Source organism: Mytilus edulis, chromosome 11, assembly GCF_963676685.1.
Source record: "Mytilus edulis chromosome 11, xbMytEdul2.2, whole genome shotgun sequence".
Taxonomy (NCBI): domain Eukaryota; kingdom Metazoa; phylum Mollusca; class Bivalvia; order Mytilida; family Mytilidae; genus Mytilus; species Mytilus edulis.
Window position 1 is genome coordinate 16,818,708 of NC_092354.1, and position 17,802 is coordinate 16,836,509.

Sequence of the window (17,802 nt, forward strand, 5' to 3'; positions counted from 1 at the left end):
ACTTTGACCCTTTAACAAAAATATTAAAATTTTGAACCAACCGTTTTGTCAGAAAAAATACACTGGTTATATAGCAGTTTGACAAACACCAATTTTGATCATTAAGCTTAATATTCACAACGTAATTAAAACGTTTAGCTGACTTTACAGAGTTATCTCCCTGTAGTGTTAGGAACCACCTTAAATGCTCAACGAAATATAAATTTTTTACAGAAAAGTATGCAGACTTTGCCAAAACCTAGAAATCAACTATCCACAAATATATATGCAAGTTTTCATCAATCCACGAAAATAGGTACCCACGAAAATAAATACATCCACAGTATCCACAAATATAGTATATAAACTCACCATAGATACCAGGACTAAATTTTGTATATAAGCCAGACGTGCGTTTCATCTACAAAAGACTCATCAGTGACGCTCGAATCCAAAAAAAGTTAAAAAGTCCAAATAAAGTACGAAGTTGAAGAGCAATGAGGATCAAAATTCCTAAAAGTTTTGCCAAATACAGCTAAGGTAATCTATGCCTGAGGTAGTCAAGCCTTAGTATTTCAAAATATTGTTCCTCAATCTGAGAAAATTGATACCACAAAAAATAACAAATCCACAGTAATTAACATCACAAATCTTGTAACTCCATTATACAAAAGAACAACCAAAATATAATCTTGTATTTATCAAATAATTTATAGATCTTTTAATTGAATTGTGAACTGTTAATTCAAGTTTTTAAATATGAACAAGAACTTTTCAACTGTTTTTTATGTCTTTTCCCCACAATTCTTTAATGACTCTCTCCTTTCTTTCCTGCAACCTAAAAAGAGAAAAAGAAAATAACCATTAGAAAACAATTCAATGAAACAATGAATGAAATGTGTTCTTCATGTTAGATAACTTTAAATAAACACAGCACAACTCTTTTATCTGACCCGAGGAGTTCAAATTAAAATTAATATTTTTTTTCTCTCCTTAACTTGAAAATTGAATAGGATACCTTAAATCATTGTAACACTCTTTACTATTTTATGGATACCAGCTTTTACAGGGGTGGATCCAGCCATTTTAAAAAGGGGGGTTCCTAACCCAGGACAAAGGAGGGGGTTCCAATTACATGTCCTCATTCAAATCATGCATTGATCGTCCAAAAAAAGGGGGGGTTTCAACCCCCGGAACCCCCCCTCTGGATCCGCGCCTGTTTTATTGGTGGTGGAAGCCATTTTTATTTAGAATTTGGTTGATAGTTGTCTCATTAGCAATCATACCAAATTGTAGTATTTTTATTTGAAATATATATCACATAATGTATCTAATTTTATTATGTCAGCATGCATTTGAAATTTCTTAAGCCTATCATTATGCCTTCAGAATATTGTACTGTAGATTCAGAAATTATTGCAAGGTTATTAATAAAGGCGATTGGGTGAGTTGCACATTAAAAAGGACTTGAATTCTGAAGACTGATACACAGTTCTGTTTGCAGATTTTTTTGAAATGGCAATAATTTAACTTGCCTCTCTGTTCATCTTGGAAAATCACAATAATAAATGCAAGCAATAAATTTTAATATACAGTATGTCAAATATTTAAGATAAATTACCCGTTTAAAATCTGTCATGTTAGTTTTAGCCACTGGAGTTCCTACAAGTCCTAGATAATCTATCTGTGTTACATCACCTCCACCTAAGTTATCCTTTATAAATATCTGAAAAATAACAAATTTTATGTCATAGAATGTACACTACAGTTTATACAAGTCATACATGTATATATGCAGTGCATATAAAAAAAATCATTTAATGGTTTTAGGGGCCTTAAATTCAGTTGTTATTGGTTGTTGTTCTTTATCATATTTGTTTTCTGACTACTGTAAACCAACTTATTTTCGCAAGCGATTTATTTTCGCGACTTTCGCGAGTAGAAAAATAACGCGAATATAAATCGTCGCGAATATGCAAAACTTAGATCTTTCCTTATTAAACTATATCCAGAAATAAGAAATTCGCGAAATTAAATAGCCGCGAAATAGACAAGAAAGGGTAAAACGCGAAATAAAGTATCCGCGAAAATAAGTTGGTTTACAGTATTGTTTTGTACATACATCAGGCTATAATTTTTCTCTTTTGAATTTTTAGTCATTTCAGAGTCATTTTTTGATTGCTTTACAGTATGGGTTTCACTCATTGTTGAAGGCAGTAAGGTGAAATTTAGTTGTTCACTTCTAATGTCCTTTTGTTCTCTGGCTGAGTGTTGTCTCATTGGCAAGCATACCACATCTTTTTTTTATTGGAAAACTGAATTTAAATGACAAAAATATTAGCATTTTTGTTGATCATTTAATTTCTTTTTCTTTGTTCAGTTTTTACTGTATAATGTTTCTACCAACAATGAATTTGACATTTAAAAAACTTTACTTTATCTGTAACATAAAATCAGTAAATTACCGTTACACTGCCAACGTTTTGGAATTTAACATATCTAAGTGGTATAAGTGTCCCTTCTTTAACATCAGATGGTGTTAGTCTGCAAAGAAAGAAAAATAAATCAACGATAAAATTTTACACACAAAGAAAGTACATGTTGTTAGGCACTCACCTTTTGTCTTCTATAGAGGCATTTTTTGGTCTTTTCACAATCTTTTCAAATTTTTTTTTTAATCTAAATCAAAGGGCTAGTCAACACTAAATGGAACAAGCAATGTAATTCAGTATAAGCATTTGACAGTTATAGACAAAGGAAGACAACTCTAACTTTAACAATGGCACTCTTGCTATTTTTAAAACCAATACTAAATTCATAGTTTTTGGTATTTGGTATTTTCAGGACAAGTTTATTATACACATACACAACATTTTCTAATTTGAAATTCTGATTAATAAATTTCTTGCAATGTTAATGGATATAATGTAAAGAATGTTGTGCTAATTGTACTATGTTTTGGAATAGAAAATTCCAAGTCAGGAATATCAAAGATGTTTTCCATTCATTTGATAAGTTTAAGCTTTTGATTTTGTAATTTGATTACCACTTTCCAATTTGAATTTTCCTTGGCGTTCATTATTTTTGTAGGTTTACTTTGTTTATCTCAGAAGTAGCTATAAAGTTGGGAGATTGATAACAATCAAATCAGTCACAATGGGTATTGCTTGTATCTGTAGATTCAGAAATTATTGAGATGTTTTTATTATTGCCAAAAATGTGACAGGGTTCTAATCACAATAATTTAAACGTTAAGGTGGTACAGGGAGATAACTCTGTAAAGTCAGCTAAACGTTTTAATTACGTTGTGTTGTTAAGGGAATATTAAGCTTCTCAGTGATCAAAATTGGTGTTTGTTAAACTGCTATATAAACAGTGTAATTTTTCTGATAAAATGGTTGGTTCAAAAGTTTTGAAATTTTTATATTTTTGTTAAAGGGGAAAAGTAAATACTTTGTTAAAATTTTATGAAAATTAAACGAGTTAAATTAATTTTAGTGTAAATGTTGGGTACCACCTTAATATCACAAAAATTAAAATCTCATTTCAGTTTAAAATGACAAAATCGCAAAAATAAATGCACACAATAATTTCTGTATTTACAATAATCAGATATTCAATTTCCATCACTTACTCTAATTCTTGTGTTGCAATCATATTCTCTGCAGTGTCAAAATCTAGTGATTTTGTTAAATTTTGAAATATTTTTACAGTCTTTGGTCCTTTATCTGAAATAAAATATCATAAAATTTTAATTGCATAATGGTTACCAGTAAAAGAAAAGAGGTTAATCAAGTCCCTATGTCTCTCTTGTGTAACGAATTAAAGATTGAACAATAGGTTGAAATTTTATGATATCAAGTTATACATTTGTACATTTGAAAAAAGAAATAAGAATGAATGCATTGTCAATTGAAAGCTTTGTAATTTAAATCTAAAGCATCAGAAAACTTGTAGTGTCAATCTAAAGGTTTAAAAATTTAAATGTCTTGACATATTCAAAGAGAGCACATACATATGTAAACAATGATCACCAATGAAATAAACAAACAGACAGACTAATTGATTGCAATAAACAAATGATAAAGCCCAACTCCTTGAGTAGGGGTATAGCTTATATAAAAAGTTATATGTTAACATAAGCAATATCACAGATTACTTTAACAGGCAGTTTTTTTACACTGTAGCAATCTTGTGTTTCCCTTTAGAACAATATTTTGTATACAGTTTACTATAACTAAACATGTATTCCACTGCATATCACATCAAGTACAAAACATTGCAAACAAGAATGTGTCCCCAGTACACAGATGCCCAACTCGCACTTTAATTTTCTATGTTCAGTGGACGGTGAAATTGGGGGTAAAAACTCCAAGTTTGCATTAAAATTAGAAAGATTATATCAAAAGGAACATGTTTACTAAGTTTCAAGTTGATTGGACCTCAACTTCATCAAAAACTTTCGACCAAAAACTTTAACCTGAAGAGGGACAGACAGAAGAACAGACGAATGAACAAACAGACGAACGAACAGACGCATAGACCAGAAAACATAATGCCCATAAATGGGGCATAAAAATTCTTTGAATTAACATGATTAACAGAAGCTTAAAGATTGAAATATGTGGTTATATACTAACCTTCAGGAGCGTAAAGCTTCAATGAATGAAGTTTCATATTCTGTGAGAATTCCAGATTTATAATTAACTGAAAAATAAAATAATATATTCCAGTACAACGTTGAAATGTCATTATTCTACAATATAAACATAGATATAAATAAAGGATGGAAACTATTGGACCAGAAAATTTCAACATGTTGTTCAATGATATTAATGATTTTGTAATTAGGATCAAAGTTTGGTTTCCTTGAAAAGTGAAAATGTCCATTTTATGTTATAAGCAGTAAACACACAAAAGACACTAATGCAGCTAACAAAAATTTTAATAAAATTCATGGTTGTGTAAAAATATTCATAATTAGGATTCTATTTACCTAAAATGAAACTGAAGGTGAAAATCCTATGATTTAATGTGCTTCTGTGAATTTGTACACTTTAAGATACTCTGTACCAAAAGAAGCCATCTTTTTTTTAAATATGACACACATATAAATCTTGTTAACTACCAGCATTCACTAATTAAATGTAATAAATACTAGAACAAAACTGTACAGCAGTTACAACAAAAGAACTTGCTTATTTGAGCTACTGCTCACACATGATACTCCAACCAAATATTTCGGTAAACAGGAAGTTGTTGAGTGATGAATCTATAAAGGCATAACAAAGTTAAGCTAACTAAAATAAACACTGAAATCAAATCTCAGAAATCCTTGTAATGTATTTCCTGAGAAAAATTTAAGCAAAAAATAATCATAGCACGGAATGACAGACAGAGGTAAAACAGTATACCACCACTTTTTAAAGCAGGGGTATAAAAACCAACTGTAATAACACATCGGTCAATATCAGCAACTAATATAATATGACTGACCTGCTCGTCACAGTCTGATTCCAGGTAGCCTCCCTTGGTTGACAATGCATGTTCCAGTGTATGTTCATCTGATTCATTTAAACACTCACAGCCCTTGGAACTGATAAATGATCCAATATCTAACTAAAAGAAGAAAAAAACAATTAATAGTAAAGAGTCCATGAGACTTTACCAGTGGATAAAAACATGATTTTTTATAACAAATAAATCTAAACTTATTATTAAGTTATTTTAGTATTCTTTTATCTATAAGGCCATTATATCGACAATAAAAAATGTGCAAAGCCAAAGGGTTGTATGAAACCCAGTGTCTTGCCTACTATTACTGTTGTCAGTGTACAAGTGTTGATTGCCAGTAAATACATGTATGACTATCTATCAGTATCAAAATGTGATTTTTTTTTAAGAAAGTTAGTAATGAGAAGTTTTGGAAATGCATTAATCACTAAATTTTCCAAAAAAATGGCCATGTCTCTCTTTTCTTCTATTTAAAAGATTTTTACTTTATGCTATAATTTTTTGGTCCAAATTTTCTATTTTCTACTTTTACGACAGGCACCACATACAGATTTTGGCGGGGTTCATGTTTTTCACCACTTTTGTGTAAATTATTGTTTGACTGTTTTTTTTCTTTTTTAGGCATGGTGTTTCAGTTTATTTGTTAACCTTATGAGTTTGAATGTCCCTTTGGTATCTTTTGTCTCTATTCTAGAGCCCATTACTCTTTATTCAGTAAACCCCATTCAGACCCTCATGTTACTTACATGTCCCTTTACTGTAACATCATCTTCTTGACCTTCAGAATCTCCACCTTTCCATTGCTTTATCTTTTCTTCCAGTGCATTAGGGTCGGCACCTCTCATGGTATCTATTTTTGTTTTGTTTTTGTAGAAGATAAATGTTGGCATAGCAGAAATCCCTTCTCTGGCCCCTGTTTCCTGTAAAGGTACATTATAAGTGTGGACACATAAATATAACAGAATTAAAACTAAATAGAACAGATTTCCAATGTCCCCTGCATTAGTACACATATTCTATCCGTCCAAGGGCAATAAGTGAAAATACTTTTTAGGGTTCAACTTCTTTACTTTAACAAAAAATATCTTATTACATTATGTTTGTTGTTAACAAATTACATTCACATGCATATGACATATCTAACTTGAATATTTACTTTTACCGAAAAATTCAAAAATGTGGTTCTATTTCACTCTCCTACATCGTTGCAGCCTTCACGATTCACTTTTAAGTCCACAAGCAGTGACAAGCTTGAAGCTCAATTTAAAAAAAAATTCAGTTAGATTTCTGATGGCTCGTAGAGAATTTTACAAGTCTGAAAGCAATGCTGTAAGACTTGTGGTTAAACGTGAAGACTAATTGTACATGATTGCTATCAACTTTAAACAATTAATTCAATATTCAGGGGCCCAACTTACTCCTTTAATACATTATTAACTAAACAATCTACCTGACATTGGTCTACATCGACCTTAAGAAACACAACTGTAGGATATTTTGTACTCAGTTCTACATAAATTGGAGCTATCCTCTGGCAAGGACCACACCTGCAAATTACAAATTGTAAAATATATGTAAAATCACTACAGGTATATATAATCAGTCAGTGAGATATCGATGCTGTTAGAAGTTGCCTAGCATCAATCAATAAAAGAAACATAAAATTTCAACAAACTGTTGATATTATTCAGTGTTAACATTGGAAGAAGAACAATTATATTAGAAGATTAGTTCAAGCTTTATTACTGTTTGAGACTTACACAAGTAACATACAGTTAGCATTTTTCTTAAAAGAATAGATATATCATGTTAAATATAAATAGAAGAGGTATTTGGGAAAAACATCATTAGACAATGTTAGAGAGAAGGTGCACTTTCTTGAGCACAACAGGCAAAGGAAATTCTTTCCCCAAGACTTGTATTTATATCAACATACTTTCAAATATGAGAAACTAATGGATGGCTGGTAGGCAGAGTTTGCGAATTTTTTTCCCCCTGGTGGTCCTTGAAGAAAATCTATTGGTCCTCACTATTAGTACTAGTTCTATTGAAAAAATACTAAAATTGTGTCTGTACCACGCAAAATTTTGGTGGTAAAACCCTGAGGACTGATACTTTTCGCGAACTCTGTCAAGTAGGTAAAACTTGCATAGATATATGATGATGTGGTGTGAGTGCCAATGAGACAACTCTCCATCCAAATAACAATTTATTAAAGTAAACCATTATACATGTAGGTCAATGTATGGCCTTCAACATGGAGCCTTGGCTCACACCGAACAAAAAGCTATAAAGGGCCCCAAAATTACTAGTTTAAAACCATTCAAACGGGAAAACCAGCAGTCTAATCCATATAAAAAACGAGAAACACGTATAAATTACATTAACAAACGACAACTACTGTACATCAGATTTCTGACTTAGTACAGGTGCAAACATTTGCAGTCGGATTAACGTTTTAATAGTACCAAACCTTCTCCCTTTTCTGAAACAATACCATACCATCACAATATAGAAAACCACACGATAAAATATCAATTGGAAGGCTTAACTCAATCAAAAAACGTAAATTAACACACTATGAACGAATAAATTTGATCTGCGATACCTGAATGCAATTGCACATTTAATAAAAATATTAGGGATAAACATTCAAGGCCAAAAAGCAAATAAGCAAGTCCATACAAAGCTATGTAAATGAAGAGATAAATGAAAAATAAACAAACTGAGGCCTGATTTATATGTATAACAGGCAAATATCTACTTTTTGATATGGGACGAGCTTTGATGTACCATCGCCCCAGCTTGTCTGGCAAAACAGCTGTTGGAGGTCAGAGACAAGAGTAATCTTGGACTACCATATGCCTCTGTGAGTTGACTGGTATATATTTTCGAACCCCCTGAAAATTATCTGTTGAGTCGTTGTGACAAGATGTGTCGTTTTTGTGAGTGGAAACCCGTTTCTTACCAAGTGGCATAGAAATCCACAACAACTAATTTGGTTCCAGCATTTGTTAACTCTGTCTGAAATTGTGAGTCCTCTGTGATTGTTCTTACTGACATTTCTAAAGATAAAAGATGACTCCGGTTTGAAAATGAGTTCGCAGTTTTGTCAACAACTGAGTTATCCTTCTTGTTTCGAATATTCCGGAAAGGATAAAAACAAGACGGGTAAATCCGAACCCGAATTAAACTGTAACTAATATTTCATTTTCCTTATCATGTGGCGCATACAAAAATTCGCTCAAAAAAAAAAAATAAACGGTCGAGGCAATATGATTTGATAAATAACGCATATTTACCAAACATATGATTGTTAAGTGAAAAGGGAGAGAGTAGTTCATAAGCGAAGCACAAAGAAGGATAACTCTAAGTCATCAGCACACATTCATCAATTATAAATGTTTCATTGTCACTGAGACTAACTACTATAACACATAGTTATACATGTTATAGTAGTCTCAGATTGTCAAGATAGAATATTCATATGCTATTTTTTTTTAATTAAATAACTCAATTTAATCACATAATTCATATATATCACTTTACAAATCTTCGATGAATTAATTACATGTACATTATAAAAAAGTCGGGTGTGCTTTAATTTTAGTAATGCGTTTAGATGTGTGTAAATCAAAGTAGTAGTCTCACCAGACACAATTACTTTGCATGTATGTCAATTAAATATATGTCTGAGGTGTATTTCTGCCTTTTAATTATGACTTTTTTGTAGTATTATTTTATAAGGGTCTGTATTGTGTTCAATTTACAGGAACAGGGTAGAAAAACAAAGAATAAAGAATAAGGGAACGACAATTTAACTTAAAAAAAGGGTTAGTGTATGTTTTTTCCTAAAAAAATATTCTGATTCCCATTTTGATGAAGAAAACAAAATTATTCTAGTCAAGCAGATGACATAACAAAATAGTCTGTAGATTTCCCCCATATCATTAGTACTAAATTCAAGTTGAAAAAAATAATTAGATTGGTAGCGTCGAAAAACTAAATAAATTTGTGGGACAATATATTCAAAGAATAAAGAAAGCTGAAATAAAATGTTAAAGAATATAATACATAAATGAGAGCCCTCCACCTCATACAGACACTTTTATCATATAGATAGCATATGAGTGTAAATTTGAGCTTCGTGTTGAGCCAGCACACAGCGATGATGACTGAGTGAGGAAAACTGGTAAATTCTATCTTGATATGGTAATACCAGAACACATTTCCTTTCATGATTTGCTATGTTCACCATGGGGAAAAATATAACCCCAACCTCACCACAATGGATACTTAACTCTATTATGGTTTCAAATGCTTAACAAAACCTTCTTTAAGTTTTTCTTTGACAACTTCATAAATTTGTTTTCACTATTTTTTTGGCCGCAAATGGAGAAATTAGGATTCAATTTCTCGCTGAAGAATGTAATAGAAATATATGACAATGAGATGAATGTTACAACCGGAACTATATTTAATACCCAACGAAAGCAAATGACAAAAGATATGTCAGTGAGTTTTCGGAAAGCAATGAAAACTATAAATACATGTGGGTTACTATATCAATATAAAGATTGAGATAATCTTCCCAGTTCGGATAGAAGCCAATAGTTGTACATTTTTTTTTTGTATCACAGAGATAATAATAATAGAATTTTATATTTAAATTTTCCAAATCTTTGAATATATAATATAATGACATATCTCACTATTTAAAGGAGGGGGTCGATTTACAGGCTTTAAAGAAAGTTCTACGATCAACAGTTAGAACGCGGGAATAGAAGAAAACTGTGTGTAAGAGCAATATCTTACTAAAATAAGAGAAGAAAATAAAACATGTTAAAACATATTGGTGAACAATTTTAAGGATTTCTTCTTCTTTTTTAACTTCTTATCTTCCTTGTTGGCTTCACATAATATAGACTTTCATTCGATTGGCTTTTGCAACTGATGAGTGACACTCGTATGTAGACAAAAAGCGCGTCTAATCATATTATAATGATGACATTTCGTCTTTCTGTTAGTGATTTTTCTGCCTAGTTTTCTGACCTTTTCCCACTGATTCTTACATATCGTTCTATTGTTTGATGGTACTTTTGATTCGGTGGACTGTTTTGGCTTTTCTTCTCTTTATACAACACGCTCAAACAATCTTATCAAATAAAAGTTCCCCTATCTAATTAATTAAATGGTCGTTTGATAAATATGGTTGTAAATTTATTTGCTGCAAACTATATAAATATAAAAAGGAAGATGTGGTATGATTGCCAATGAAACAACTCTCCCAATAGATCAAATGACACAGAAATTAACAACTATAGTTCACCGTACGCCCTTCAACAATGAGCAAAGCCCATACCGCATAGTCAGCTTTACAGGGCTCCGAAATGAAAAAAATGTAAAACAATTCACACGAGAAAACTGACTGCCTAATTTGTGTACAAAAAATGAACGGAAAACAAATATGTAGCACATCAACAAACGACAACCATTGAATTACAGGCTCCTAAATTGGGACAGGCACATACATACAGAAAGCCCTTTTTTCCTGGACAACATATATGTACGTTTCGGCAATAAAGTTAATTATTGACAGATTGAGTGTATTCCTATGTTCACCTATGTGCACCAATTGTGTCCCTTTGGTAGAATTTATTCCTTTTCAGATATAAATCACAGTTTATAGCCAAACTCAGTAAAGAACCGTCTCAATTCTGAATAATTGGCAAATTCAACAGCACTCATTGATATGTTTTCGTTTAACAATCAAGAATTCTCTAACTATACTCCTGATGCTTACCCAAAAGAACTTACTTAAAACGAATTAATATCAACAGCAATAACTGTTCTTTACTACAGTACTGTAAGACACCTCGGTATTACACCAGAAAGTCTACACATAGTTAACGATAATAGGGGCGATTTTTTTCATTGGTTATTATTGTCTTAATCAGCTGTCAGTAAATGTAACTACTCTCAGATAAGAACAAAGAATAAGAATTAAAAACCAATTCTTCAGAGAACAATTGAAGGTCTTTCCAACTCGATAATAAGAATGAAATTTAAAAAACGATGTTAGAAAATGTCACTCCGTGTTGATGTAATGTGGTAAATCAAACTGATATATAAAAAAATAAGATTAATAGGTTTATGTAGAAGACTTAATTGTTTTATAATGAAACATAAAGAATTTTTAGCAAAGGTCAAAATCTAGAACGTCAATTTGACCTTGACCTCAATTTTGAGGTCATAGGTCAGTGATCTCAATTCAAAAGACCCAAGGTCAATCACTTGTATGGTTGTGGAGAAATACTGATTTCAAATACAAAAGGGGAGAAAACTCCTATAAGGATTAACCAAAACTCTTCGACTTAAATAGGTTGAAGTTGCGCCTTTTTGTGAACAGTTATTTGACAAACACATCATATCATTGGAATAACGATAACAAGCAAAGTTTAAATTTATTATATGACCTTGACCTTTTGACCTTGACCTCAATTTCCTTCAAATGGACCAAGGACTTCATATCAAAAGACTGTAGGCCACTACGACTTATAACGTATGAATTTATCCAACAAATCGCCTATCGTAAATTTTCAAAGGGAAATAACTCCCATAAGATGTCTTCTGATCACTCAAGTCAAAATAAACCAAATCATTCTTGAGAGTAGACGAACAATTTGGTGAAAACAGTTTGTTAAAATCTTTTACGGTTTTAAAGATACATGTATAGGGTGCTATAAACAGTTTCGTATAAAAAAAACTAGGGGTTATTCCCCAACTAAAAATAACCATGGAGGGAAACCCCTGTTTATTTACTCAATTGGTGAAAAAGTATCATGTTTTTTGTATTTGATTGTAAAAATTAGTTAATTAGCTTTGAATTAAAACAGGTTGAATGATTGAAATAATTTTAAAAATTATATTAACTTTACATGTTTTGAGGGGAGACAACACTGTAAACATCCTGATTTTTTGGCAGTGAAAATTGAAAACTTATTTGCAGCCACTGTAGCTCTTTTCGGAGCAGGAAACCGTACCCTGAAACAAGATTTTTTTGAAAGGCCAGGTAAAAACCTACAAATTTCATACAGTTTTGATTATGTAAAATGTGCATGGATCATGTCTTCATGGGTGTGCACATGACCTGGTTTCAAGTTTTTTATGTTCAAATTAGACCTTTTTTCCCCCATGTTCATTGGATGGAATATTTTTAATATATTAAAAGTACACATTATTTTTATTTCATAATAAACTAGAGAACATTCTGATTCCAGTGATATCTAGTTTTATACAAGTATCTTTATTAATCAGTCCACCACTAAGGGTCACTTATGCATGGTCCCTCAAAATGTGACGTCATAGAAAAAAACTGTTGATTGCACCCATAGCGATAACAAGAAAAGGGGGACGGGGGAGATAACTCCCATAAGAATAAGTGTTCGGTCACACAGGGTGAGTTTTGAAATCCCCATTTAATACTGTACAACATCATCGGCCAAAAATCCATTCGATATGTTGTAAGACAAAAAAGCATCTCAGACGGCAGAAGAAAAAAACAAAATTAATAAGAATTAAAAAACCAATTGTTCAGAGAACCATTGATGGTCTTTCACCAGTAATTATTTTTTTATATGAAAATATTAAAATTTGGTTTTAAATGTCAATTTCAGCGTCAAACGACAACTTATTGTACGCTGATTCCAAAAATATAAGGTTTATATGCAAAAAGATATAAATAAGGGAGATAATTTTCTACTTCCGGTTCAAAATATGTTACTTCCGGTACTGTCTTATAGATAACTTGACGCTGATTCCAAAAATATATGGTTTTACATACTTTTACAATAATTTATTACAAAAGTTAGCTACTTCCGGTTTGCAAAAGGTCACTTCCGGTTAGATTTTTCAACGTCATATTGCTTGCAACCTAATGCAAAAAGTCTAATAACTTTAACATGAATACATATGAGATAAAAGCAAAGGTCAAAATCTTGAATGTTAAATTAACATATGACCTTGAGCTCAATTTCAAGGTCATAAACCAAGGACCTCAAATCAAAAGACTCTAGGTCTTTACTTTATATTGTTAATGAGTTATATCACCATATGACTGATATTAAATATAAAAGGGGGGAAAACTAACATCAAATGTTAAGTACCCTTTTGACTAAAATTAATTTGTAACTACATATCGCGACTAACAATTGTGTGAAAATATTTTGTTGATATCTTATAAGATTTCTGAAAATGAGCGATAACAAGCCAAAGTCAAAATTTTGAAAATGACCTTGACCTTTGACCTTGACCTCATTTTCGTTTTTTTGAACCGAGGACCTCAAATCAAAAGACCCTAGGCCTATGTCACTTATCGTTTACCAGTTAGAAATGCAAATCAGTTATATCATATACAAAAGGGGGGATAACTCTCATATGGAGTCTCCGGATAGCTTCGACCAAAATTATTCATTTCATCCTGAGGATATAACGAGCAATTTGGTAAAATAAATTTGTCGGTTTCTTATACGGTTGCGACATATAAGTGATAACAAGAAAAACAGTGTTCGGGGAGATAACTCTTACATGGAAAAGATTTTGTTATGCGGTGTCAGTTTCAAAAGCGTATTAACTCTTTGGTATCATATACAAAATATCTAAGTGACATCTTGTGAAACAAAAAGTTAGCGAAGGAAAGAAAATTAGGCGGAAGAAAAAAAATAATAATCAGAAGAAAACCAATAGACCTCAAAAAAACAAAAGGTCTTTCCACGAAAAAATAGCTCCCTAAATATTTAAGTACAGACAAATTTTCATTAGTAAATAACCAAACAAATTTTGCCTCATTTAAAAGATATGTAAAATTAGGACAGATATATACAGTTTATCTCCTTGAAAAATATCTCCCGCTCATTTTTGTATGCTGGACAACTAGTAATAAAATGTTGTTCAGCTTCAACCAGATTTAGAGTACATTTCTTATAAAGCCTTTGGTCTCTTTCTATATATAAAGTTTTATATCTGTCTCTTTCTATTTTGAGATCGTGTGCACTGTTTCAGATTTTACATGTGGCACTTCTCAATTGAAAATTGTTGAAAGGTAGATACATTTCTTTTAAGTTTGAAATAGGTATCTAATTTACTACTCTTTGTATCTGTTCTTTTTGTGTTCCAAAATTTTACAAAACTATCACAAAGTTTTTGCTTAACTGACATGATAAAAAGGTTTATGAATTATGAATAGTCAGCTTTTTAAAAATGTAATGTATGGATGAATTCCAGAATTCAATATTTTTATTAAACATGTTTTTGTTACACATATAGGTATCATACAGTAAACCATCTTTCCTATTTTTTATTTATTCTAAACCAATATTTTATGTACTTATAGTGACTTTTTGTTTTTGGGACGTATATAAGTATCCGTCCACGTCCACGCTGTGTTTTTGGTAGATGTATTTTTATTTGTATCCATCCGATGAGTTAAGCATTTTTCAACTGATTTTTTATACCTTATTCTTATATTTTACTGTTACACCACTGTCCGAGGTTAAAAGGAGACATGAGCGCTCACAAACATGTTTAACCTAGCCTCCTTCTTTATGTGTCTGACCTAAGTTAGACGCCTGCTATTCAGTGGTTGTCGTTGGTTCATGTCTATATCATATTTTTATTTTGTAAATTGTTTTGACTGTGTATAAATAAGACCGTTGGTGTATCGCAGTTGAATTGTTTAATATTTTCATGTCGGGGCCTTTTATAGCCGACCATACGGTATGCCGTTTTTTCTCATTGTTGAAGACCGTATGTTTGCCTAGCATATTGCATGCAACCACTTCATTTGAACTTTGGTGGATAGTTGTCTCATTAAAAACAAGAGGCTGTCACAACGACAGCAAACCGGATTTATTAATATTTATTTGTGTCACAATATCACAAGAAACCTTACTGATGAATGGTGAAAATGAAAATCGTCAATGTCAAATTTGACCTCCATTTTGTCATCAGTATCAACATATTAAAATTTGAAAAGCTTAGATTGAATGGTTCATGAGTAAATGCAACAACGTGAATGGAAACACCATTTTACGATCTTTCAAGAACCATAAAAAGTAAAAGTCAAAATCGTCATTATTGAACTTGACCTCTTTTTTGTCATCAGTAACAACATATAAAAATTTCAAAAGCTTTGGTTGAATGGTTCATTAAAAAATGCACGGACACGACTAGAAACACCATTTTTCAATCTTTCAAGAACCATAACTCCTGAACGGTAAAAGTCAAAATCGTCATTATTGAACTTGACCTCCATTTTGTCATCAGTAACAACATATTAAAATTTGGGAAGCATTGGTAGAACATTTCATGCGTAAATGCACGGACACGACTGGAAACTCCATTTTTCAATCTTTCAAGAACCATAACTCCTGAACAGTAAAAGTCAAAATCGTCATTATTGAACTTGACCTCCATTTTGTCATAAGTAACAACATATTAAAATTTGGGAAGCTTTGGTAGAACAGTTCATGCGTAAATGCACGGACACGACTGGAAACTCCATTTTTCAATCTTTCAAGAACTATAACTCCTGAATGGTAAAAGTCAAAATCGCCCGATTATTGAACTTGACCTTCATTTAGTTGTCAGTAACAACATATTACAATCTTAAAAGCTTTGGTTGAACGGTTCATGAGTTAATGCACGGACAACATTTGATTGCAACCCGCCCGCCCGACTGCCCGACCGCCCGGCCGCCCGCCGTACATCCCCAAATCAATAACCGACATTTTTGTCACAAAAATCCGGTTAATAAAACCATGTCTCTTTATTTTTATATTAACACCATTGAGATCTTAATGATTTTAATGATCGCAAAAACTTTATAAACTTGAGATCACCCCCGTTTTTTGTGGTGTTCGTGTTGCTCAGTCTTAAGTTTTCTTTCTTGTTTCGTCTATTGTGGTTTTTCGTGTTTTGATATGGCGTTGTCAGGTTGTTTTCGACTTATGAGTCTGATCCCTTTGATATCTTTCACATCGTTGCCAATATAATGGAATTTGATGCAACAAGTGAGAGGTTTAGCTAGCTATAAACCAGGTACAATCCACCATTTTCTACAAAATAAAATGCCTATATCAAGTCAGGAATATGACAGTTGTTGTCCATTCGTTTCATGTGTTTGAGCTTTTGATTTTGCCATTTGCTTAGGGACTTTCCTTTCTGAATTTTCCTCGGAGACTCAGTTCAGTATTTTTGTGATTTTACTTTTCACCTCTTTTTAAATAAATTTATATACAATTAACTAATAATTCATAAAATATTCTTTTTATTCATGAAATCGATTAGTATATGGATTTTAAAAAAAAATAGTAAAAGTTAACAATACATTAAATATTCAGTTAATATATTGAGTCGTTATTACAAATAATTAAACTTCATACACTCGAAATTTTCAGGCTATATCAATTCGGAACAGTGTAAAGTATTGTACATACCGGACACTTTTTAAGAGGTGTATAAAGTAAACTGTAACGTTCCTGCAATAATCCAAACAACTTGATAAGGCATTCGTAAATTTGATAAACTTTGTTTTTTTTATAAGTAAAATAAAGGTTAATCTACCTAGGAGCGGCTATTACGATATTTCGTTGGCTGCCCAAAACTTGTACACTCATTGGCAACATGACGTCATTTTTGACAAATCGATTTTCACAACTAAGTTGTCTTTAAAAAGTTGGTTAAATACAATTAAAAATATATGTAATCTTCTTGTAAAGACAACTAAATTATGAAACATTAATTCATCATAAAAATCCTTTATCTATTTGCTTTTATGACAAATTGATATATGACAAAGCGTTATCAAAATATATGCCGATAATTTTGTATTTATTTTATTTTTTTTGCATTTTTTTCTTCTTTTTTGAATTGTCTTCATAATAATAATCTAACATAAACATCATCATAAAATCTCCTGTAAGTAAAAAAACACCCAACAGTGCTTAGTAACAACATTTTACACAATTAAATATATCATACGCAAACGTAACAGTTACACATAATTTCAATCTAATAAATAAATAGCTTTATTTCTTATGCAGCAAAAATACTGCAATTTGATTGGTGAATTACCCCGGTGTAAATAACATCCCACCCTGGTTCACCCGGGGATAAATAATTTCAGATTTTTTTTTTTGCCAAGATAAAGATTAAAAAAAAAACAAAATAAAAAAAAAAAACAAAATAAATAAATAATCAAAATTAAATGTTAAAAAATTTAAGAAAATTTAAAAAATATTTAAAAAAAAA

General features: G+C 31.4%; 1 protein-coding gene across 1 annotated transcript; it reads right to left on the reverse strand.

Moving 5' to 3' along the window:
• Window positions 1–659: 659 nt before the first annotated feature.
• LOC139495252 (thioredoxin-like protein 1) lies at window positions 660–8,652 on the reverse strand. The gene is made up of 9 exons (XM_071283521.1): window positions 8,462–8,652; window positions 6,944–7,040; window positions 6,240–6,413; window positions 5,476–5,598; window positions 4,620–4,686; window positions 3,614–3,707; window positions 2,445–2,523; window positions 1,601–1,705; window positions 660–817 (listed from the first exon to the last, which is right to left on the reverse strand). The coding sequence occupies exons 1-9, from the start codon at window positions 8,554–8,556 to the stop codon at window positions 788–790; spliced, it is 864 nt and encodes a 287-aa protein (XP_071139622.1). The 5' UTR covers window positions 8,557–8,652; the 3' UTR covers window positions 660–787.
• Between the last annotated feature and the right edge of the window lie 9,150 nt (window positions 8,653–17,802).